The sequence below is a fragment of the Chiroxiphia lanceolata genome, chromosome 11 (assembly GCF_009829145.1).
Source record: "Chiroxiphia lanceolata isolate bChiLan1 chromosome 11, bChiLan1.pri, whole genome shotgun sequence".
Classification (NCBI taxonomy): domain Eukaryota; kingdom Metazoa; phylum Chordata; class Aves; order Passeriformes; family Pipridae; genus Chiroxiphia; species Chiroxiphia lanceolata.
Window position 1 is genome coordinate 671234 of NC_045647.1, and position 24063 is coordinate 695296.

The 24063-nt window shown below is 53.9% G+C and overlaps 1 protein-coding gene across 2 annotated transcripts in view; it reads left to right on the forward strand.

Annotated features, from left to right (window-relative positions):
- SRGAP3 (SLIT-ROBO Rho GTPase activating protein 3) overlaps positions 1–19524 on the forward strand; it is an 84341-nt gene extending 64817 nt beyond the window's left edge. The window contains exons 11-22 of one of the 2 annotated variants that reach the window (XM_032698809.1): positions 955–982; positions 3115–3217; positions 4997–5057; positions 5460–5537; positions 6554–6688; positions 9614–9719; positions 9969–10196; positions 11075–11154; positions 12846–13026; positions 13594–13743; positions 14210–14537; positions 15399–19524. In XM_032698809.1, coding sequence (XP_032554700.1) covers positions 955–982; positions 3115–3217; positions 4997–5057; positions 5460–5537; positions 6554–6688; positions 9614–9719; positions 9969–10196; positions 11075–11154; positions 12846–13026; positions 13594–13743; positions 14210–14537; positions 15399–15815 — 1895 coding nt within the window. In that variant the 3' untranslated portion in view covers positions 15816–19524. Of the gene's footprint in view, positions 1–954; positions 983–3114; positions 3218–4303; positions 4335–4996; positions 5058–5459; positions 5538–6553; positions 6689–9613; positions 9720–9968; positions 10197–11074; positions 11155–12845; positions 13027–13593; positions 13744–14209; positions 14538–15398 lie in introns of both variants that reach the window. The other variant, XM_032698810.1, reaches the window with a different exon arrangement.
- Positions 19525–24063: the final 4539 nt, after the last annotated feature.

Sequence of the window (24063 nt, forward strand, 5' to 3'; positions counted from 1 at the left end):
CAGGCCATGGGATTGTTCTGCTCTGTAGGCATTCAGCAAATATTTAGCCCAGAAATACCAAATGCTGTGTTTCAGTGTGAGCTGATTCTTGTTAGGAAGGAGTCTGGATTTGCAAACCACTCATGTGGAGTTGTTTGCTGTTTCAGTGAGGAATTGGCTGCCAGCTTGCTTTCTGCAGGTGCCAAGGGAGAGCAGGAAGGAGGCATGTGCAGCCAAATGCTTCCTTTTATGTGTCTTAGCAAAGGAAGTATAACTCAGCTTTCCTGGCCGTGGGAGAGAGGCACAAACAGCATGTGAAATTAGTTTGTTTTTTTTCAGTGGATTGACAAATACTGTAAAAATTGAACAGATCTAATCAGCAGGGATCTGCTGGCATTTATATGACATCCAAATACTAAAAATACACAAAGGGAATGGGAATATTGACAGCCAGGATAGAGTCTGCTCATAGCTGATTGATGGGCTGTTATCTGCCAGGAGAAACTGGGGAACCGAATACTCGGCTGCTTTCGGGTGCTGTTCGTGGCCCCCGGGAGTTGGATGATCCCTTGGCCTCCCTGGGGCTCCAGTCCTTCTCAGGCTGTCCCCTTCCTGCTGGGGCTCAGCCAGTCCTGGCTGGTGCCCCAGAGCCCATGCTGTGGGCCTGTAGTGCTGCTGGGTATGGGCAGGGAGGGCTTCACATGGCAAAGGAAACAGTGATGTCGGTGGGGACTGCAGCCCCTTTCCCTCTCCCGTGGCCGAGTCTTGGTTTTCTAATCTGTCTTTTAGTGATGGGGGCTTGTGTAGCACAGCTGGTCACCTCCTCTCCCCAAATGCAGCTTCTTTCTGTCAGAAGCTGTCACCTCGGGGTGGAGGAACCAGCAGTGAGGGTGTGAGCACCTGCTCAGGTGTGCTGTACTGCTCCTGCACTGGTGGCTGATGTGGAGGGATGATGGGAACTTGTGTTTCTTGCAGGTGAAAGAGCTGAGTGCGGAACAACCAGGTGAGCACTTTCTTCCCCTTCATCTGCTCCTGGGGAGGGCTGGTGCTGGCAGGAGGGGGCTGTGGGAAGAGGGGTTTGCTTTGCTACTGGTGCAGCTTGGTGGGGTTCAGAGTTTCCAGCTCCAGCCCCTGTGCTGGCAGGCTGGTGGTCCCCATGCCCCACATCCTGCTTCCCAGCTGCATGGCCTGGAGTGCCTGGATGAGGGGGTGACGGGCAGGCCCTTGGTTCTGCTGCAGTGTGGTTTCTGGCTGGCTGGCTCTGATGTGCCTGGACGTGCCATGTCAGCACAGTGCCGTGCCCTGGAGCGTGGCTGAGATCAGGTTGTGTTCAGGCAGGGCGACACGAGGGTGTCCACCCACTCCCTGCCATCCCTCTTGGTTTGAGGACTTTGATATGGCCCTGAAAGCCTCTCCCAGCTCTGGCTGCTTTGCCTGGGAGTGCAGAGCGTGCCCATATCACAGGCTTCATCCCTCTACAGCAGGAGATAGTGCTGGGGTGAATGCGACAGGAAGGAGGCTTTGATCCATGTCCAGTTCATGAAACATCTCCACAGAGTTCCAGTGGCTTGCCAGGAGTGTACTGGTGTTCTGACAGCAAGACACGAGTCAGCAAAGCCTCCAAACAGCTGCCCAGAACATGCACAGCCTCTCTCTGTGTGAGCTTGTTCCAACCTTGTTTCAGCGTGTAATAAAATTTACAATACAAACAAAAAAAGCCCCATTCACTGTTAGGAATGGTGGAGCAGATGGTGCAGCCTGGGCTGCCTTGCCAGGCAGGAAGGAGGCTCCTTGTGCCACTGGTGCCAGGCCCAGTGGCATCAGGGCATGAGAACAGAGAGGGGCTGTCAGGACAGAGAGGGGCTGTCGGGACAGAGAGGGGCTGTCGGGACAAGAGGGGCCTTCCGAGAGTGGGGGCTGTGCAGTGTGTCCCTACCCTGGAGCACTCTGAGGAGCTGCCCCTCACTACCAGCACTGCCCCGCCACGGGTCCCAGGGAGCTGCCCCTGCACCCTGAGCTGGGTGTCAGGTGTGTGTGCAGTCATGGCTGGGTGTGTGTGCAGTCATGGCTAGGGGCTAAGGGCACAGCTCCAGGGGTGTGCTCCCCTGGTGTTCCAACAGGCAGCAGCCACTCCTGCTCCTCAGCTGCCACTCAGAGGAGTGTTTGGAAGCTGTAGGAGTGTTGAGTTGCTTAATTAGAGGCATCTGATTAAGGAACCAGCAGACCCCAACTGTCGCCTTTGCATCGAGCTCTGTGTAAATTGTCCGTGTCCACTGCAGTGCCCTGTGAGAGCTCCTGCATGTGGGCTCCCAGCACCCAGCTCTGGGTGTGTGCAGTTGTGTTCTTTCCCCTACAGACATCGGTACAGCCTGGGGCAAAGGGCAGGGCACAAATCCATTTGGGATTTTGTGGTGCTTTTCTCCCTTTTCTGGGTCTAGGCTCTGAATGTCCCTCATTATCTGAAGGAATCAGACTGGGAATAGCATTAATGAGAGCAGCCCTCCAAAGCCCTGAGCACTGCACTGAAACCTGTCACAGGTTTCCCTGGCCTCATTTCCAGCAGTGATGGGTGTTACCCTGACTGGATCTCAAGCAGGGTCTCAGGGTCTGTCCCTGTCCCAGACAGGCCCCTCAATCCCTAGCAAAGGGGAAGGGGATTCCCATCCTTGGGATTCCCAAATGGAAGTTAGACACAGGAAGATGGAGGTGTTCCTATTGTCCTCTTTCTGGCCTCCTTCTGTGAGAAGAATGAGATCCAGCAATTTTTAGCAGATTTTTAGCAACAAACGGGAAGACCTCAGCGTTTTCCAGGGGTAGCTGTGGTTTATATGGGATATATCAAGGAACCGGTTGAAATCCTTAGCTGCTCTTGGTGCCTTTTCAGGCTGAGGGAATGCTGAACGGGTGGAGGAAGGAGGAGGGTGTTAAAATCTTGCTGAGCACCAGTGCCCTCAGTTTGCAGTGTGGGACACAGCAGCGTGAGTGGCTGCAGGGCACGTGGAGCCACAGGCCAGGTCCTCACAGAGAGATTTTGCTGTTTGATTTCTTAGGCTCAGTCATAACCTTTGAGATCTCACCCTGTCATTGCATTTATGTTGGTGTTTTGTTGACTTATTTTGTTCCATTTTCTCCCAGGCCCCCATGTCTTCCCCCTAAGCCACAGAAAATGAGGAGACCTAGGCCTCTCTCAGTCTATAATCATAAACTCTTTAACGGCAATATGGAAACGTTCATTAAGGTACTCGCTGGCTGGCAGGAGTGTCTGTGAACGCTGGGAATGGAACAGTGGCTCTCCTGTCCTGTCCTGTCCTGTCCTCGGGGGTCCCTCCGGCCACCTGCCCCAGCCGGCGTGGTCAGCATGGCTCTGCCTCGGTGACGATTTCTCTTCATGGCTCCCCTTGCCCCTCGTGCACTCCCTGTGCCAGGGTAGCAGTGAGGGCTGGCTGGTGGCCAAGTGCAGTATGAGACAGTTCTGGCTGAGTGTCCCTGCTGCTCCCACCCCTCCTGGAAAGGAATGGCACGACTGCGGGAAGGATTTCCGAAGGCAGCGATGCTGTTCCAGTTGCAGTGTTTAACCCTGTGCTGGAGAAAGCTTTAGTGAAAACAGTGTAGGAAGCAGTAATGACAAACCCTTGGATTAGGTGACTAATAGGCATTGTCCAGCTCTGGTTTATTCCCTCAGGCTCAGCCACATTCCCAAGGGCAGTGTCTGTACACAGCACCCCAGCATGGGGAGTACAGGCCTACTGGCAAAGCTGCTAATCCCTTTAGGACTTATGATTACTCCTGACTTAAACTGGCTTATAAAAAAGTAATGCTCATTAAAGCCTAGCCTGTTGAGCACTGCGGAGGAGAAATTATGTGCTCTAGAAATCCATCTGAGCCAAGGGGTGTTCCTGCCATCAGAGACCCCTCGGGGGATGGCCCAACCCCTGGGATGTATGGCCCTGTAGGGAGCAGGGCTGTGGGTGGCTGCTGGGTGGTCCCCATGTCACCCAGTGCCCCCAGGGCTGCCAGGTGTCCCTACAGTAGAGCAGCTCTCCCAGAAACTTGCCTGGCCTTGTCCTCGAGCTCCTGGGAATGCTACAGGTTCAAGGAGGGAGGAAATCTGAGAGGCTGTCCCTGCAGGTTGCCAAGCTGGGTGCAGTGTGCTGAAGGGTTTGGGAGGGAGGGTGGACATCCCAAAGGCCTGGGTTGGCCCTTGCTAAGCTGCTGTTGCATTTGAGCGTTCATGGCCTCCGAAGGAGATGCTTACCTCTAACTGAACTTATCCCTGCTTAATCTGTTTTCTTTTTCCCACTCTGCTGCTTTTTTGTGTGCTCAGAGGAAGGAGGAATGCACGAATGAGGAATCAGGTATTTACTGGATGCCTGTCTGTGAGATGAAGGGACTTGCCCAGAGATGCCACTGTGGTCTGCTGGAAAAACAAACAGAGCCCCAAAGGGAAATAGGTGTCCACTCAGGCTGTCAGACAGCCCACGTTTCCCCTGAGCCTCTACCACGAGGGACCTGGGGGAAACAGCTTTGAAATAAAAGCCAAAACTCATCTCTGGTTCAGACCCAAGCACATTTCATACACTGTGGTGCTTGTTGGGTTTTTTAGCACCTGCTGACAATGGCTCTTTCCTTCAGTGGAAAATACTGTTGTAAGCTCTGTTACTGGAAGCTTGTTCCCTTAGCCAGGTATAGCACAAGTTTTATTTCAGCTCAGCATTCCACCTTTGGGATGGAACAGCTGTGATCCTTGCAGCAGTCCCCTGTCTGAGCCAGACAGGGAGCAGCAGTGTTTCACACACCTTTAGTGACAGCTTTTTTGTACGTTATTGGCTGCACACAGTATCCTCGGCGCTCTTTGGTGGCTCCATGTCTGTAACATCTCCTTTCCTTGCCTGTGTTCTTACTTAACTCCACGGCACTGATTTTCAGATTTCTGGTTTTACCATCTCTAATGCTTTTCCTGTGCTTTGTTAGCAATAAACCAGTAATTTTGTCCTTTTTTTCCTTTCCTTTCCTGAAGGATTCGGGACAGGCCATCCCACTTGTCGTAGAGAGCTGCATCCGCTACATCAACCTGTACGGTGAGTTGGCTCAGGACATCCACAGAGACCTTCTGCCCAGGAACAAAGCACTTGAGTGAGCAGTGAGGTCCTGCAGAGAGCCTGGGGGTGCCTGCAGCCCCTGCTCCGTGGGCTCAGCTTAGAATTCCAGTCAGGTTGGCTGTGATGCAGCACTGGATGAGTCGCCAATATTTAGGTCTTATTAGCACATACCCAGGTTACATTGTTTGCTCGGGACACGAGCCCTTTCAGCACCTTGATCTGGGGCTCCTGCTTGGAGAATATGAGCAGCAGTGACTCACATTGGACTGTCTCCACTTGCTCTGAGCCTCTCCAGTGCATAAACTCCTGGGTTCTGCTGTTTTTACCAGCAGCTACTGCCCAGCAGTTCCAAAAATCTCCTGAAGTGTTGTTCTCTTCCAGGCCTCCAACAGCAGGGCATCTTCAGAGTCCCTGGCTCCCAGGTGGAAGTCAACGACATCAAGAACTCGTTTGAGAGAGGTGTGTAGCCAGGCTGTGCAGGTACAGCGGGACGCCGTGTCCGAGCAGGGATCCTTGCTGGGAGCTGGTGTGTGCTGGGTGCATTAGCTGTGGTGTAAAGCCTGTGTAAAGCCCTTTCTACTGTGAGACATGAGGAGGGTTTATCCCCTCTGGGTTTCTTGGTGTTATATCTCTGGCAGTAGCAAACAGTCACCCGAGGAAGGAGTCTGAGAAGTAGGGTAGGTGCAGAGATCTTTTCCACAGTCATTAAGAACACAAGAGCCATAAAACAGTTTGGAGGATCCTTCTTCCTCCTCAGCAGTTGGCCAGGGAAGGAGGAGCATTCCCACCCTGGTGGCAGTGCTGGCTGTGGAGGTGCCAGTGATTCTGTTGAGAAAATCAAAACCACACTGAAGGTGCCAGGCTGGTGAGACAGGGCAGAGCAATCCTGCTGTCCCCAGTGGAGGGGAGCTGTGACAGTGACAGCCCAGGTGGGAAGAGTGGCCTAACGTTAATCCTTGAGCAGCATCAGCAGGGTGAAGGTGGCTGGGCCAATGGATAAGGCAGTGGTGGGATTGTCAAAGGCTGGATTTGGAGGATTTGCACATACAGTTTAAGAGGAATCTACATCCCTTGGGCATTGAAAGCCTTTCATAGATCTAAGTCACTGCAATGCTGTCTAGAACCATTGGGTCTGTTCCAGAGGCATAATTGCATCCTCCAGCCAAGCCTGTCCCCTCAGGCTCTCACCCACCGTCCTTCAGACCTGCTCAGCTCTCTGGGCTGGTGCTGTAAATGCAAACTGCACTGGGCTGGAAACCTGAAGGGGAGGCAATCAATAGCATCATCATCCTCAGGAAAGGTTTGAAATCCCACCCTAAACTGGTTTTCAGGAACCACTCAGCATTGCCATTGCATACAAGGAGGGTTTCTGAACCCTGTGAAATTTGAGGGTTCCACTGAGTGAGGAAAAAACCATTTGCTGTGCTAGTCCAGCTTGATAGTGATACTGGACATAAAACCTCTTCTCTGGACAGGTGAAGATCCCCTCGCTGATGATCAGAATGAACGGGACATTAACTCAGTGGCTGGAGTCTTGAAGCTGTATTTCCGAGGACTGGAAAACCCCCTCTTTCCTAAGGAAAGGTTTCAAGATTTGATATCTACCATAAGTAAGTACCTGTGACAGCTCTTTGTGAAGAACAGGGTTGGGTAAGAGAAGCACTAAATGGGGGGCAGGCACACCTGAGTCTTACAAACAGGGGTTTGTGCCGTGAGGAGGGCAGCAGGCGGGCAGTGGGAATTGTTAGGGAAGGACATCAGGAGTGTGTGTTGGCAGTGCTGGCAGGAGGGAGGGGGGAAACATCTCGCTGTGGCTCTTTTGAATTCTTCCCAACATCATGAGGATCCCCAGAGCCGTCTCCAAGCTTAGGCCAGGGGGCTGCACGTGCAGCAAGGCTGTGTCCACATCTGAGGGTTGCTCGAGGGGTCATTAATGGTGTGATGGGGGTGGCTGCTGTCCTGCTCCTGCTGCCTCAGGTCTGCACAGGGACGGTGGTTCCCGTGCCCATCACCTCTCTGCAGCCGTGGCTCCTGGACCCACAGAGGTTTAGCTGCTTTAGCTCAGTGGCTAAAGATAGTGAGGGTCAGGAACTCCTGGCTACTCGCAGAGCTGCCCCAGCCCTGGAGTCTGCAGACCTGGTTGTTCTCCACAGGTTTGCTGTATGCATTTGCTATCCCAAAGAAAACTAGAAAGTGCTTTGGGATGAGCAGAGGGAGAAGCTGAGGGGCTTTGGGACTGATGTCAGGGAGAGCCTGGTTGCTTCTTGTTCTGTCCTGAAATCTCCTCTCAGCTCCACATATTCTGCTGCAGGATCAGCTCTCCCAGCCGGGGTGTGCTTCTCTCAATACCTTGTAGCAATGACATTTATTTATTGGCAAGTTGTGGAAATTATTCCCCTGGGGGGAAGGAAGGAGGCAGAATGAGTCTGATGTTTCAGAAGTGATGGAGGTGCTGCATGCTTTGGCTACAGGGTGACTTTATTTTACAGGGGAGGTGTCGGGGTTGTTTGGGGTTGGGGTGTCTTGGTATGTGAGTGGTTCAGGGGCATTGACTGGGAACATGTGCTCAAGGCATTTGTTTGGCTTCACTGCTCATGACTCCTTCCCCCCCTTCTGAATGTGCATGCTCATAACTGCTGGGGATCTGGTGATGTCAGGGGAGACAGACGATATCTGGAGGGGACTGGTGCAGGGATGGGCTTGTTCCAGAGGAGAGGAATGTGCTCTGGTTTCTCAAGAATGGTTGGTTTATGTAGCAGCTTTAGGAAATTCACTGTTGCTGTTTTGATGTGTAAAACAGCACAGCACACCTGTGAGACAAGCAAAGGAAGCTGGTTCTGCACCAGTTCCAGGCCCTGGACAGGGATTTTCAGCCCAGCTGGTGCTGGCTCTGTCTGCCCTTCCCAGGGGGCACAGTGCAGGAGAAGGGGATGGGTCTCCTCTGGTGCCAGGACTTGTGCTTGATGATGTGATTGCCTGTGTGCTTGCTTGTGCTTTGGCACCATCCCTAATTAATGCCAATTTGCACAATTTATTAAGCTTTTGGGAGCTTTTTGTTGCAAACAGCATCTGTTAATTTTCCGGATGGTATTCTCTCTCTCTCACTTTATTTTTCTCATTTTAGCAAGAATCTTCCTTTTCCTCATCTTTCTTTTCCTGCTGCTCCTGCAACCTTTTGATTAAGGATAGATTTTCAATGAATTAAAGTGCTTTGTTCCCATTAAGAATCTGGTCTGAAGTGCAGCTGACTTTGTGCCACACAGACATGCACAAACACGAGCTGTGCAGTCAGTGTCCAGACTAAGCAGAGTGAAGAACTCTTCCTTTTGCTCTTGGGGGCCTGAGGGCTCCTCAAAGGCACATGTGCAATACATGGGTCAAAAGGCCCTTTGTCAGCAGAGTCCACACAGGGCTGTGCCCGTGTGTGCAGTGATGATGGTTATGCTGTTAATTCCCAAGTTAAAGCCAGTCAAAATGTTTTGCTCAGTGAGAAAGGCAAGTGCCTCAAGAGTTTGTTCCTCTGGGTTTCAGAACATATGCCTGTTGTCATAGGGTTTCATCCAGTTTATATTTATTTGTTGGGGTATTTTTAACTAACATCCTCTTTAGTAAAACCAGACTGAAGAAGGAGAGAACCCACCAGGCAGCAGGATAAATCCATTCCTCAAATGGAAAAATTCCCCAAATGAAATATTATAATGCTTTCCATCTTGGTACTGAAGCCAGATTTTACTCAGAATTATGAGCAAGTGGCAGCCCAGCTACATATCAGGGATTTTTATTGTGATCAGCAAATGGTAGTTTGAGCCAGCACAAGCACCTCTGTGTGATCCACCCACTCCAGGAAACTCTGGTGCTTGTCCTCTGCTTCCTTTGCACCAGCAGCCACAGGATTAACTCCACAGAACACGCAGATAGCTCAGGGCAGGACAGCCCTGGGTCACTCTCCTTCCCATGGGAGGGAGCAGGTTTCTGACAGCAGCTCTGGGCTCTGTGCATCCCTGTGGAGAGAAGTGAATCCAAAAGTGTTGACTCAGCACTGGTTCAGTTAATCTATTTCCTAGGAATTTCTAATTCCTATTGAGAGCAGTGGGAGACAGGAGTGGAAGGGCTCAGAAGGACCTAATGCATAATCCAGAAGATTCAGATGAATAAAAACCTCATTTAAAAATCTGCCCTAGAAAATCAAGAAGTGCTCCATTTCCAGTGCCACACTGACTCAGACTTTTGAGGAACAGAAGAGTTGTTGAGGAATGAACTAAATAATGCATAAACACTTATTTTAAAAATAAACCCATGGAAATGTCTTTATTTGCTCTTTATACTGAACCTGAATGTATGAATTCCCCTGTGGAGGAGCACTGTGCCCCGTTCTCTGCTTGCACCTTAATGCCAAACCTGTGGATCACGTCTGGACTCAGGGTGTTGTTTTTCTCACTTAGTGGGCCACTAGATCTGGAACAGGTCCCTCTGGTGCCATGCTGTCTGGTCCTGAGAAGGTTTTTAGGGATGTACTTTCTATTCATGTGTTCCAGAAATGGAGAACCCCGCTGAGAGAGTGCACCAGATCCAGCAGATCGTCGTCACTCTGCCTCGGGCTGTCATTGTGGTCATGAGATACCTCTTTGCTTTCCTTAACCAGTGAGTCTGTTTGCCTCTTTCACTGAGCTTTTCCTTGCCCTCCCTTTTGTCAGGGTTTCCCTGTCTTTGGTACACGAGTGCTTTCTGCTGTTGCTGTGGGGAGTTGCATTTGGTTCTTCCCCAGCCCCCTGTGCTCGGGGCAGGGGGACAGCCCGGTGCTGGTGCCTCCCTGGGCAGTGGGGTTTTGGGTGGTGGTTTTGGGGGTGGATGGGAAGGCTGGCAGGCAGCTCCCTCCCTGTGTGCCTGCAGCCTGTCGCAGTACAGCGATGAGAACATGATGGATCCCTACAACCTGGCCATCTGCTTCGGGCCCACGCTGATGCACATTCCCGACGGGCAGGATCCGGTGTCCTGCCAGGCCCACGTCAATGAGGTCATCAAAACCATCATCATTCACCACGAGGGAATCTTCCCCAGCCACCGAGAGCTGGAAGGGCCTGTCTACGAGAAGTGCATGACTGGAGGGGAGGAGTACTGGTAAGGTTCTCTGCAGGGTTCTTGGGTACAAACACCTTCATCAGGTCAAGAGGCTCTTGCACCCCGAGCCAAGCAGTGCCTGCTCATTTGATTTAGTATTATCAGTTAAAACAGGCAGTTTAACCAAGTATTTCTTTTTCTTGTGCTGACTCAGCATTATAAGCCTCAGTAAAAATTTCAGGAGAAATTCTTTCCAGTATAAATACTAATACTGATGGAAGATTCTTTCAGCTCTGGATCAACAGAAGTGTATTCAGAGCAAACCAGAATTTTAGGTCCATTTTATCCAGATATCTCCTAGGCTGGAAATTTTGAGTAAAGACACATAGTACCACCATGATCTGCTGGTTGGATGGAATCCCTCAGCCCGAGGTTAACCTGAACCTTCCAGTTCCCTTTTTTGCTGGAATTCTAATCTCACATTCAGGTCTGGGTTTAACAAAGCAGGATTGATAACACACTTGAACTAATTTCTGTGCAAGTTTTATACATTTCTGAGACCTCACCTTCCCTGACCCTGGTCACCTGCCACCATCCTTCCTAGTGCAGCAGATGATAAAGTGCTAAAGCTCACTATGAGTGAGCAAATGGGACATTTAACTTGGTGCAAACACTTTGTGTTTGTTTTGCCATATAGGAGTAAAGCCATAAGAGCAACAGAACGTGATGTTCTTGGCTGGAGATCGTGGTGGGTTTGGTGTTCTCAGAGGAAGTTCAGAGATCTGCTGTGATGTAAAGTGACCATCTTGGTCCTATGCAAACTAAAAACACAACTTCCAAGTATCTCTGAGGCCAAAATGTCCCCCAAGAAGTTGTGTTTGCGAGTGCCCTGGGAGCAGGGTCTCGCTGGTGTGTGACAGTGCCGTGTTCCCTTGCAGTGACAGCCCGCACAGCGAGCCGGGCACCATCGACGAGGGGGACCACGACAACGGGACGGAGCCGCACACCAGCGATGATGGTGAGCAGGGCTGAGCAGGGCCTGGGTCCCTGCCAGCAGAGCTGGGTGTGCAGGGGAGCAGCCTGCAGAGTCGGGAGAGAGGTGGGATGGGCTGACTGCTGGCAGAGCTGAGCAAGGAGCGTCTGCGCTCCGGGCCGTGGTGCCGGAGCAGGAGGCAGCGCTTCCCATGTCCCAGAGGCACCAGTGGTGAGGGGGCAGTCTGGGTGAACCTGCTGGCACTGCTGTGGGGCAGGGAACACCCAGCCCTGTGGCCCTGTTCCATGGCAGGGCTTCCTGTGTTGGAAGGGCACTGGGAGCTGAGCACCCTGTACCTCCCTGGCAGCTGCTGCCTCAGCGCTGTCCTGCCCTGGCAGAGCACATCTGCCCTCAGAGGGCTGCAGGGAGGAGGAAGGGCTCACCTGGCTGGTGGGGCCATGGGAGCTGGGAATGGCCCAGGGAAGGGCTCAGGGCCTGCTCTCAGCTCCAGGCAGGAGCTGACAGGCCTTGGCAGAGGAAGGTGAAGGAGCTGCTGTGCAGCCAATTTCACCCTTGGGTGGCCACGTTAATGGCTCCAGTTGGGGTTTCCGGGTGATTAACTGTGGGTCGAGCACAGAGTAGAGGAGCAGCTTTATTTTGTGAATTTACATATTCCCTGTCCCCCTCGCCCTGCACACGCTCCCTGCTGGGAACCCAGTGTTCTGGCAGGGCTGTGGGAGCCCTCCTGGCTGCCTGCCAGCTCTGTCTCCTCCAGAACATTCCCACTGATGCCTCTGTGGTGCTCCCAGACACTGCCCTCGTGTGGGGGTTGCGCAGGGTGGGGAAGATGAGTCTGCTGAAGCAGCCTGACCTGTCCCAGGTGGGGCTGGAATGGGCAGGTGTCTGGTGCAGCGTCTCCCGTGTCCTCCTCCAGTGTCCCCTGCTCTGTGTGAGTTTGTATCGGGTCACACCCTGACGGCTGCTGAGCCTGTGGGCAGTGATGGGGCAGAGCAAGTTTCAATGTTTAATGAGAATGTGGCAGATCTGGAGGAACTGGGCAGGTTTGCCTTGTTTGGCTTTGTCATCACCTGTGTGCCAGTCTCCAGGTGGGGATTAAAATGATGGGTGTCTCAGATCGTCAAGGCACATTAACGCCTGCAGGCTGGCTCTGACAGTGGCAGGGGTGGCACGAGGAGAAGGGGGCAGTCAGTGAGGTGGTGCTGCAGATGGGTGCAGAGCAGCTGTGTGGCTGGAGCCGGTATCATCGTTTCCACGGGGAACCCCAAAGGGGCATTAGTTGCTCATCAATAATTCAAGCCAAACTGTCTCCAGGATAAGGAAAGAAAGAGGAGGTAAGCAGGGTTTGGTCATACAGCATCTGACACAGCTTGACGAGATCCCAGGCTGGTGGATAATGGGGTTCTGTAACCAAAGGCAGAAAATAGGAGCGTGGATGAGGATGCCATATGCACACAGGGAGATTCCAACTGCTCCCCATCTGGTTATAGCTGTTTGTAACTGCTGGTAGTTTGTGAGTCTGTGAGAGATCCCAGGAAGGCTAGAACAACAATAAGAATTGATCAGTCTGAAAATAAGTTTTGTGCTCAGTAAGAGATGCTCTGGGGATGCTGGGGGGCAGCAGCACTGCTGCTCTGCTGAGGTGGCTCTCTAGGGTTTATCTTCCCTTGTGAGGGCTGAGCTGAGCTGTTCTCTTGCTGTACCTCTCTCCTGTGCAGAGGTGGAGCAGATTGAAGCTATAGCCAAGTTTGACTACATTGGACGATCTCCACGGGAGCTCTCCTTCAAGAAAGGGGCCTCACTCCTGCTGTACCATCGGGCATCAGAAGACTGGTGGGAAGGAAGACACAACGGGGTGGATGGGCTCATCCCTCACCAGTACATCGTGGTGCAAGACATGTGAGTAAAGTGATAAGGGTTGATCCAGGGTGTTAAAATCACGTACCTGCACAAGCTCCACTTCAGCCACCTAAAATAATGGGTCAGGTTTTCCAAGGTTTAATGACTTCACTGAGAAATCTGAGCCTATTCACATCTCCGTGTATTGGTTCTGATTGTTTCTCTTTGAGGCTGATAAAGCCAAGCATTAAACACTGTACCTCAGTGTGCCTGGACCCTGTCTCTCACTGGCTCCCCAGAGTGGTGTGACCCAGGCTTACCACTGGCCTTTCCCATGTGAGTGTTGACCTGGATTGTTCAGTGCCCACCTGGCCTGGGAGCAGATCCCAGGGCCCTTTGCAGGTGCTGCTTCTCTTACAAGTGCTGTACCTGGAGTCATTACAATGGCAGCCACAGCACAGGAGGTGTGGAGACAGGATGGCAGCTGTTTCCAACCTCCCAGTGAAGTGATAGCCTTGGTCCAGCCCTTTGTTACCAAAGTCTGGAGCTGCTGGAGCGGGGATGTTCAGATCTGTGTGGCTCTCCCAAGGACATGGCCCTGTCACTGATGGGGTCTCCTTGCCCTAGGGATGACGCGTTCTCCGACAGCCTGAGCCAGAAGGCAGACAGCGAGGCGAGCAGTGGGCCACTGCTTGATGATAAAGCCTCCTCCAAGAACGACATCCAGTCTCCAACGGATCATATCATGGACTATGGCTTCGGGGGAGTGATGGGCAGGTAGGGAAACTCATTTTCCTGTGAGCATGGAGTTGGTCACCATCGCATGTGGGGACAGTCAGTGTGTGGGGTAGGGCAGGATGGAAGGGAAGGGTCCAGTAAGCACTGTGGGGTAATATGAGCATGGGGGGGTTTCATGTGCATTGATAATGGGGATTTAACATGTACAGAGGCTGCAATGGGGCTCTGAGCAACCTGGTCCAGGGGGAGGTGTCCCTGCCCATGGTAGGGGGTTGGAACAAGATAATCCTTAAGGTCACAGCCGAAAATGTTTTGGGATTCTGTGATTCAGTGCTATCACTTCCTTGGTACTGGCTGCAGTGTCTGTCTTCCCTCTTGCCTGAGTCTTCTGGAGCTGAAAGGCTCGAGTTTGGTCTGAGCCGAACTCAGAGCTGAGCGATTGCAGCCCATAGCCAGCTGTGCTGGGGCTGACGGGTAGTGACCTGAGGTGCTGGATTCTTTGCAGGGTGAGGTTGAGGTCTGACGGTGCAGCCATCCCTCGGCGCCGCAGCGGGGGAGACACACACAGCCCACCCCGAGGGATGGGGCCTGGCATAGACACCCCTCCTCGAGCAGCAGCCTGCCCCAGCAGCCCCCACAAGATCCCCCTCAACAGGGGCAGGATCGAGAGTCCTGAGAAGCGCAGGATGGCGACGTTTGGCAGCGCGGGCAGCATCAATTTTCCAGACAGGAAGGCCCTGGCTGATGGGCACCCCCTGAGATCGACCTGTGGGTCCACCCGGCACAGCAGCCTTGGAGACCAGAAATCTCTGGAAGCAGAAGCTCTTGCTGAGGTAAGTGTTGGGAAGAGACCAAGAGACTAAAGGGGAGGTCACTGGGGAGTGCTCAGAGTCCCTTCACCTCAGACACTCAGAGTTACGGTGCTGCCGTGGTGTAAAGGTTAAAATGAGCAGCCAACAGCTTGTCTGCTGCCCAGCTGTATCTGTTGGTGTAATGGAAGATACTGCTCCTTATACAATCCTGGTGTCTGCCCAACAGTAGGCAGAAATGTTGGATCCACCACCAAAAGGCACTGGCAGCTCCTACCTCTGCAGGGAGGGAAATGCTTTGTCTCATAAGGAGCACAGGGGGGAAACTGGATTTGCCAAATCAGTTTGACTGATGATCACTGGAGAAGGGTGCTGCAGTTCTGTATTGGCTCTTTGTTGCTGTGACCTCAGAACGTGAGTCTGATCCCAGTGTGGTGCCTCCATCCATGTGGTGCCATTGGTGTCACATTAGGCCATCAGATCCATGGGGCTCCTTTAATTCTTGTGACCCCAGTGTAGCTCCAGGTCCCTCTCTCTGCTGCTGGTGGGAGGCCCCAGCTAGGAATCAGTCAGGTTATTCTGAACCTGTTCACATCCCAGAGAATGGATCTTTCAGAGAATTTTCTAGCACTTCACAGACCACCTTTTTCAGGCACAGTCCCCCCCATTGTGTCTGAGCAGCTGTGACTGGGGCTCAGGGGCTGGAAACCTGTGGACAGGCTGTTCAGTGCCCCCAGTCCCAGCAGTTTGGATCATGTCACCTCCATCAGGAACAGCAGCTGTGGGATGGTGGATGATGCCCAGGTGGAGTGGACAGCTGCTGGGAAGCCAGAGGGGAGCGGGTCATGCTGTAGCACAGTGCTGATGTCCCTTTGGCATTCACAGGACATCGAGAAGACCATGAGCACGGCACTGAACGAACTGCGGGAGCTGGAGAGGCAGAACACGGCCAAGCAGGCCCCCGACGTGGTCCTGGACACGCTGGAGCCCATGAAGAACCCCCCGATGGGCGCCGCCAACTCGGAGCCGGCCAGCCCCCTGCACACCATCCTGATCCGGGACCCCGACGCGGCCATGCGGCGCAGCAGCAGCTCCACCACCGAGATGATGACCACCTTCAAGCCGGCGCTGTCGGCCCGGCTGGCCGGGGCGCAGCTGCGGCCGCCGCCCATGCGGCCGGTGCGGCCGGTGGTGCAGCACCGCTCCAGCAGCAGCAGCAGCTCGGGGGTGGGCAGCCCTGCTGTCACCCCCACCGAGAAGCTCTTCCCCAGCGGCTCGGCGGATAAATCGGGCACCATGTAGGCTGGGGTGTGGGGACCGCAGCGGGAGAGCCGGGGCCCGGATGGCAGGAGCGGGGCCCGACACGGCAAAGCCTCTCTGGGCTGAGCCGGGGGTCAGAGCCCTGCTGGGGGGAGCCTCTCCAAAAGGGAACACATGCATAGCCTGGGCCTGGTGCTGTACATACGTGTGTGTGTGTGTATATGTACATATGTGTGCACACACCCTCTCCATGCAGAAACACTTCCCGAGCTTGCAGTCCTACGGCAGGAGGAGACAGCGGGTCTGCGTGTCAGCACTGGAGAACACATGCTCTCTATAGGAGTATATATTAAAAACAAAGTGTACAGAATTCAGTGACTTTTTAAAACAGTAGATTTACCTCAGAAACTGGCTCTGAAATGTCCTCTCTGGAGATGGTGGGTTGGGCTGGGTTTCCCAGACTCTGTGCACGTGTGGAGGCCCACACCGCAGCAGCCATGCGTCGAGCAATACAAGGCCATCCTGTAATTTAGTTTCGGCACCTCTTGGCATTTAAAAAAAAGGGATAGGGATACGGTGGAGTCTGTTCACTGCTGGGTTGTAGAGAAGAGCTGGAAACCCATAAATGATGGTGTGTATCCAGCCAGCTGGAGTCTGTTCAGTCCTGAATCCTGAGACGTCTTTGTGTGCCTGTGATGCCCCGGGCAGCAGGGACAGAGTGAGCTGTGTGCCGTGAGTGGGGACAGAGCGAGGTGTGCACCATCACCTTCACACAGGAGGAGGATGCTGCACTGCACCGGGGCCATGGAACGCCGCTTTTCTGGAAGGTTTCAGAGTGAACAAGGACTGGTGACAAACTTGTGGTAAAGTATGGAGTAACTTACACAGTTTGGAGATCCTTCATCTCCCTTTCCCCACACACTTTTCTTTTTCTTTTTTTTTTTTTTTTTAATTAATAAGAAGACAACCCAATGGTCTCTCGACAGTCAGGTGTAAGCAGTGAGGAGGCTTTGGCACCACCACGTTCCTCGGTGTGAAGCTGCCCAGCGGCACAGGGGGGTCTCGGTTCAGAGTGTGTCATCCTGCATGAGAAGCATGAGCCATATTTGACCGTGTCAGATGCAGAACCGATCTGATGGGTGACACTTTGCACTTTCTGTACTGTACCATATAATACAACTGTTTGAGTTATGCAAAGGAATCTACATTTTGTTTTACCCAGAGAAAAAATATGCAGAAAGCTGGGGATTGCATGGTCCTTTCTGATAATCCAGACTCTGCTCTAAGCGCTGAATCCAAGACGCTCTGTGCTTCTCCTGCAGCTTTTTCTTGTACAGATTTCCATGCAATGCCCCATGGTTTGATTTGGCACTTCCCCGTGGTCATGTACTAATGGCTCCTTAACATCCATCCTTCCTCCCCGCTATCTCTGACCCTGCTACTCTGTCTGTGCCTGGGCAAAGATGCCCATGAACTCTCCTTCCTCACCCAGCAGCCACCTGCCCCTGCCCCGGCCTTTGCTTTGTCTCCCCTTCATCTTCTTCACCTCTCCAGCACCACTGCGGACCCCAGCTCTGCAGGAGGAGCAGCTTGACTTCCAGAAGGTGGTGGAGGCACCGGCCAGGGCAGCAGAGCCCACTGGTCCTGCCAGGGCTTGTGTCTCAGCCTGGGAGCTCACCCTCATGTGAAGCTGCCTGCACCTCCATATGTGCCCCTCTCCACCTGCCCCTCCACACCTGCACTTCCATATCCATACCTCCACACCTGAACCTCCATATCTGCCCCTCCACACTTGCACTTCTGTATCCATACCTCCCCACCTGAACCTCCATATCTGCCCCTCCATGCCTGTGCCTCCATGCACTGGGCACGGAGCAGGGTGACAGACCCGTCAGGACCGGCCGGTGCCTGTCCCGTGCCCAGTGCACGTGTCCCCTCACCCCCTGCTCTGCCAGCCCTGTATATATTGCCGTACTTGCTTAACTGCTGGAAAGTAACTGTTAACCTGTAAACTGTAAAAAATAGGCTAAGATTAGATAAAAGCCGATGCCACTCACCAAATCTTTGCACTTAGTAGGTAGCTCGATGTAAAAATAAACCCAGTAATAATAATAGTAACCCTGAAGGGAAGCGAAGCCGCCGGCGCCCCTCGCAGAGCCTGTGGGGAGCAGCTCTGCCCATGTCCCTCCCTGTCACGTTGGCAGGGACTACGGTGTGTGTGTGCTTGTCTGTGAACGTCCTTGGCGTTTGTAATGACCACAGTTGGTTCATGTTGGTGTTTATTTCTCCATCATCCCCCTTTCCTGGCGCAGGCCCCGGCCCGGCCCAGCGCAGTGGCAGCAGATGTTCCACCAGGCTGGACTGCTCAGGGCCGTGTGCTGGGAAGGGAAGGACCCATTTGGCACGAACGCTGTGTATCTGTTGCCAGTAATTATTATTTTTGTTTCCGTTTAGTTCCTGGAGAACATTCACTTTGCCAGTTTCCTTTTTTTTAATATTATTTCCAAGATGACTTGAGAACAAACCTATGTTCACTAGGGGTTTTATTTCCTCCCTTCTTACTTTTGGAGGTACGGTACAAGTTCCAGTGTCTTTCTATTAAATTATTGCCTTTCGTTTTCCTTTGTTTTGTTTTGTTGTGGGTTTTTAATACAATTGTTTTCTTATCTTTAAGTGCCTTTTTGAGCACCAGAACAAACAGTTGGAGTTCAGGCCTGGGAGCTGTACACACATGGGTTCGTCTGGGCAGTTGTGTTGTGCTGGGGGCGATTGCTTTTAAAGTCCTTCCATTTTTCTGTTTGATGAAAAGGGAACCAAGACTTTTTGTTGGAGAATAAACTCCCCCTTTGTAATACAGTATTCCAAGTGTAGTTTTAACTACTGTAAATTTAAGGGAAGAAATGTATTTTTCTGTAAGCGAACTTGGCACAAAATTGAGCCACGTACATTGTAGGAGCATCATAACTGGAACCTGCTCATGGTTTGTGAGTAACCCACCCTGACCCTCGGTACCTCCCTGAGGGCACAGACTGTGTGTGGGCCTCAGAGTTCACAGAGTTTCCCCTGTGCCAGCCCAGGGCCGGAGCGGGGTGGGGTGTGCTCCTGCCCCCCTGCAGCACCGCGGGCGAGGGGCCGTGCAGCCCCCGGGACCCCCAGCCCTGAGGGGGGACGGCTGTTCCTCTGCTGTGCAGAGCGAGTGCCAACCTCGGCCCGGCTCCCTCGGCCCTGCCCCGTCCATCCTGTGGTGCCGGGGCAGTTTGGCCCTCGCCGGGGCCCGGCATGGCCTGCGATGGTGCTGACCAAGCGCGATGGTACCGCAGCAGCCCCTTCCCTGTACAGACCCTCAGCAACGCGGTCCCGGGGCGGCGATGACAGTGCACTTTGTTCCTTAGGCTGAAGTCCCCTGGTAGGTCGTTTTTGTAACCCCGGGTGTGTCATTTAACTAGCGGTGTTGTGGTTCTCGGGGGCGGCAGTAGATGTCCCGAGTCTGATGTGCTTCGCGTGGCTGGGCTGTGAGCTGTGGTGGGGACGGGGTTGGTTACGCCGGGCGGCCGTGGGAGACCGTGGCTGCTGCCCCTTGTACCGGTCATCCTCCTCCCCCCCCGGTGTTGTCTCTGTAACGTATGGTGAGATGCCGTCAGCTAGAGTGTCTGAGTGGTTCCTTGTGTGTGCTGGTGATGCCATGTAGATGAAGCCACTGGTTGGGTGTGGACTCATCCCGTTGAATAAACTGCTTAACTTTTCTCAAAAACGCTGTCTGTGATTTGCTGCCTCTTGCCTGTGCCTCTAGCCCAGCCCTCATCCCACAGCCCTGGCCAGAGGCGGTGGCCAGGGTGTCCTCCAGAGGCCTGTGCCACAGCCCATAGTCCCTCCTGTGCCGGCAGGCAGCCGTGGTACCAGTGCCCACATCTCTGCTGATCCTGTAGCTGCTCGTCATGCCCATGGATGCTCACCAGCTGACTTTGTGTGTCCTGCTGTGTGTGTTTGGATGGGCCACCCTGAGCTCAGATGGGCTCTTTCTTCTCAGCCCTGGGCCTATGGTGCAAACACGCAGGGGAGAGGGGCGTAGGCCAATAGAAAACCCACCCACCAACTCCAAGGAGTGAGAATTTGCCTATTTCCATTAGCATGGCCAGACCTGTGTGGTCTGTGCCAGCCACGATGTCCCCCCGTGTTGGGAACCCCCTGCCCTGCCACTGGGGACACATCACACTGAGGTCTGGGAAGGGGGCCATGCCCGCAATGCACAAGTGATGTCAGACAAAAGTAGATGTAAAAATGAACTTAAAGGCAATTTAGTGCTCACTCTGTGCCAAATGAGACAAGAGCAATGACCTCCCAGAAGGGAGGACTGAGCAGCTTGGTGGCAGTTGGTCCCCAATGGGAACCCCAGCCCTTGGGACAGCCCACTTTGGATATTATAGAATCAACTGGAGCCAGGTCAGTGACATGAGAACTGCAGCGAGCACAGGCCATCATCCATCAGAGCCCATCATCCATCAGAGCCCACTCTGTGCTGGCTCAGCCCCACAGTGTATCTGGTGTCCTGACGGGGAGGTGCCCAAGTGGCACAGCCCTGCCAGCCCCTGTGGTCACTGCCTGGTCACCACGCCAGTCACCCCTCAGCCAGGCTCTGCTGCACTGCAGCTCTAACCCAGGTCATCACCAGATATACAGTAAAGCAACACTTAAACAGCTTTCCTGATGTACCTGCACTGCTGAGTCAATCAAGGGTCAGTCCTGCATCCAAATCAGTCTGTGCTGGGCTCCCTCCGAGTTGGGAAGGTCCCCACAGCAATGCTGGCACTTAATGAGCCAAACAAAGCCTTTGCCTGAGAGTAAATGTCACTGTTACCAGTAAAATTGACAACTGATTTCCAAATAAAAGTCCCTGTTCTCCAGTACTCCTAATCCAGGCTCATGTGAAGCTGTTCATCCTCTCTTTGATGAGGCTTTTAGTGCCACAACTGGGATAGTAAATGGGCCCTGTGTCCTTTCCATCCATCCATCCATCCATCCATCCATCCATCCCCGAGGTGGGGCTGCTGCAGACACAGGTGGCAATGCTCGAGCAGAGGTTTGTGTGGGCCAGGAGCCGGGGGAGGATTGGCTCAGCCGCAGGTGGGGCTTGACCTGCATCACCCCTCCTTAAATTCGGTTAATGAGCCCAGTGCCGGGTGTGCTCCAGGCTACCAAGCCCATCGTGGTCCGTACCCCTCACCCGCCCTCTCCCGAGCAGCCGAGAGCCGCGGGGTCTGGTGCTGGTACAGCCCGGTACCCCCTGAAGGGGCACCCTGGGCCAGGAGGCTCCTGGACACGGCCCCGCGGGAGAGCTGGGGGGGATTCCAGCGGGTCCGTGGGCAGCAGCGGCGTGTGGAGGGACGGGGCCCTGAGCGGACTCTCGAGCACGCCAGGTACGTGCCAGGTACGTGCCAGGTACGTGCCAGGTACGTGCCAGGTACGTGCCAGGTGTGTGCCGGGCCAGTGCCGGGCGCTCCTCGTGTCGTTTCCCGTGCGGGGCCCGGGGGGTGCCCGGCCCGGGGTCCTCCCGCCGTGTCCGCCCGGCGCCGCCAGGGGGCAGCAGCGCCTCGCGCGCCCAGAGCGGCGGGAAGAGACCGACCCCGGGAGGGGACCCGTCCCCCAGCCCTGAGGGGACCGGTCCCCCATCCCTGACGGGACCGACCCCGGGAGGGGACTCGTCATCCATCCCTGAGGGGACCGACCCCGGGAGGGGACCCGTCCCCCATCCCTGACGGGACCGACCCCGGGAGGGGACCCGTCCCCCAGCCTTGAGGGGACCGACCTCTCCCGGCCCGTCCCGGCCGCTCCCCCCGCCCCGCTCCCCGTAGTAATCATTAACTCTGGGCATAAACAACGCACTGAGTTGTTTATTCATTAATTCCCATGGGCCGAATGCAGCATTTGCATTTAAAGTCGCTTTCCAAGCTGCCGCTCGGTGACACGTGTGTTGGGTTCCCTCTAAAGCCAGAAATACCCGTGAGTGTGTGGGAGCACCTCCCGGTGTGGCTCGTGGGAACGATCCTGGGCGGCCGCTCCGCTCCTTCCCCAGCCCATGGGAACAACGCGGCCTTTGGGGCCGGAGGAACCCGTACCTGGGAGGTGCTTGCGGTGCCCTGCGACGGACATGGGTGCGCCGAGCATGTCCCAATTTGGGGAGCACCTGCGGGGTGCAAGGCACGCAGTGGGGGCTCTCGGGGTGAGTCTGAGGTGGATCCGTGGTGGGTCTTGCTGATGCTCCTTGCTGGAGGATACCCCGGGGCTCTGGAGAGCAGGTGATAAAAAAGGAGGAGGTTAAATCATGGCTCTGTGCCCGTCTCTCTTAGCACTCGGGTGAATAAGAGCTCCTGCCAAAGCTGTGTTGTGTTTGGTTTTGTGGGTCCCGAGCACAGGCAGCCACAGTGCAGTGTGTGCATCCCAGCATGCCACCTCTGCCCTGAGTGCTTGCACAGAGAACTTGCTGAGAGCGTTGCTGTGGAGCAGGGCCGGGGCTGGCCCTGGGCTGGGCAGGGGCAGCTGTGTGGCAGCACCCAGGATCCACAGAGGGACTCGGTTGGGGCTTAGACAGTAGTGAGGGGGAAACAGCAGCTCCCAATGATTCCTTCTTGGGGACAGAGCAACCCGGCACAACCCTGATGCACCTAGAACATGCCGAGAACGGACCTAGAACGTTTGGTCAGGACACAAATGTTTGGATGACACACCTAGAACACACATCCAGCACACCTGGACTGCACCGACATGTACCTGGAACATAGGAACGCAGGTCCCTGCAACACAGCAGGAACACACCTACAACACACCTGGAATATGCCCAGAATATGTTTCCAGTTATGTTCAAACACACCTGGACCTGGAATATGCCTGAACATGTTTGGAACACACCCTGGACATATACGGAAGTGTGTTCTGTGTGTGTTTAGGTGTGCTGTAGTTGTGTTCTTGGTGTATTCCAGGTATGTTCCAGGCCAGCCCTGCTCTCCTCTGGTGAAGAGGAATAGCACAGCACTTGCTTTTGACTCTGTGGGTGCTCCTGGGCCGACGGGGCTGGAGCGTGGCAGTGCTGTAGTGTGGCAGTGCCCAGCTTTGCCTGCGCCTTGCCAGGACCTCATTTAACTCTAGACCCCCCTAAGGTGCTGAAATGAACCCTCAGCCTCTTCCACTCATCCCCATGGTAACTGACTGCCAAGGAATGCTCTGAGGGTGATTCACCTTTGATTTAGGTGGGTCCAGCAACTGAATAATTGGATGGATCCAAGAGCCACACACTGTATGTGCTCCAAGGGGCACCTAAGGGCACTCTGGCACTTGTTACACTCGTAGCTAATGAATGAAAAAATGAGATAGAAATTAAATGTGAAGGAAACGATGCAGAATTTAGTGATTAATGCTTTGAACCTGGACTTGAAGTACAGCAAGAGCTCTCAATCCTGCTGACTGAATTAAATAATCCAAATTACTAATATATTTTAGTATTTTTTTTTCCTGTGAAAAGACATTAAAGTGCTTTTAGGAAATGAGGTAAAGATTTTCCATCCATGTTTAAAACTAAACCAGAACACTGTGCTGTGGGTGCCCAGAGCCTGCAGTGAGCTCATGGCACAGGCTGTGCACGGCCACCCCATCTCTCCTTCAGCCTGTCCCGTAGTGCCCTGGGAATGGCTCTGTCAGGGGCATCTGCACAAAGCCATGGGCCACCCTGGGGAGCCACCATCGAGCCCAAGGTGCACAAGAGATGCTCCAAGAGAGGAGCATCCCCTCCCAGTGAGAGCCAGGGCCCTGTGGGATGGTCTGGGGACACCCGAGGGTGGTGGCTTAACCTGAGTATCCCAGTTTGGAGGGATTTTACAGCCCCTGCTGTTGTTTCAGCTCAGACATGGCCGTGGGGCCCTTTGGGCAGCAGCTCTGACCTGCCTGGAGCTTCCCTTGTCTTGTGGACGTTTGAAAGATGCTCTGTTGCGTTGGCTTGTTTGCTGAGGAGGTGTATTAATTGCTAAGGGCGTATATTAATTGCACCCTCATCACTTGTGGCTGGACTGTGCCCATGTTGGGCCACTTAGTGCCCTTTTTCCTCCCTGATCCCCTCTGCCCTTGGTGTCTGGGGCTGCCCAACAGTTCAGCCCCCCAGGGCAGAGCAGTGGAAGTGACCACAGCCCCAGGCACGTGGTAGATATTTTGCTGTGTGGATACCCATATGTTTGGAGTCTGTGAGCATATGTTTAATTTCTTGTGGAGAGGAGAAAGGACTTGCCTGATGCGACTGATTCTTGAA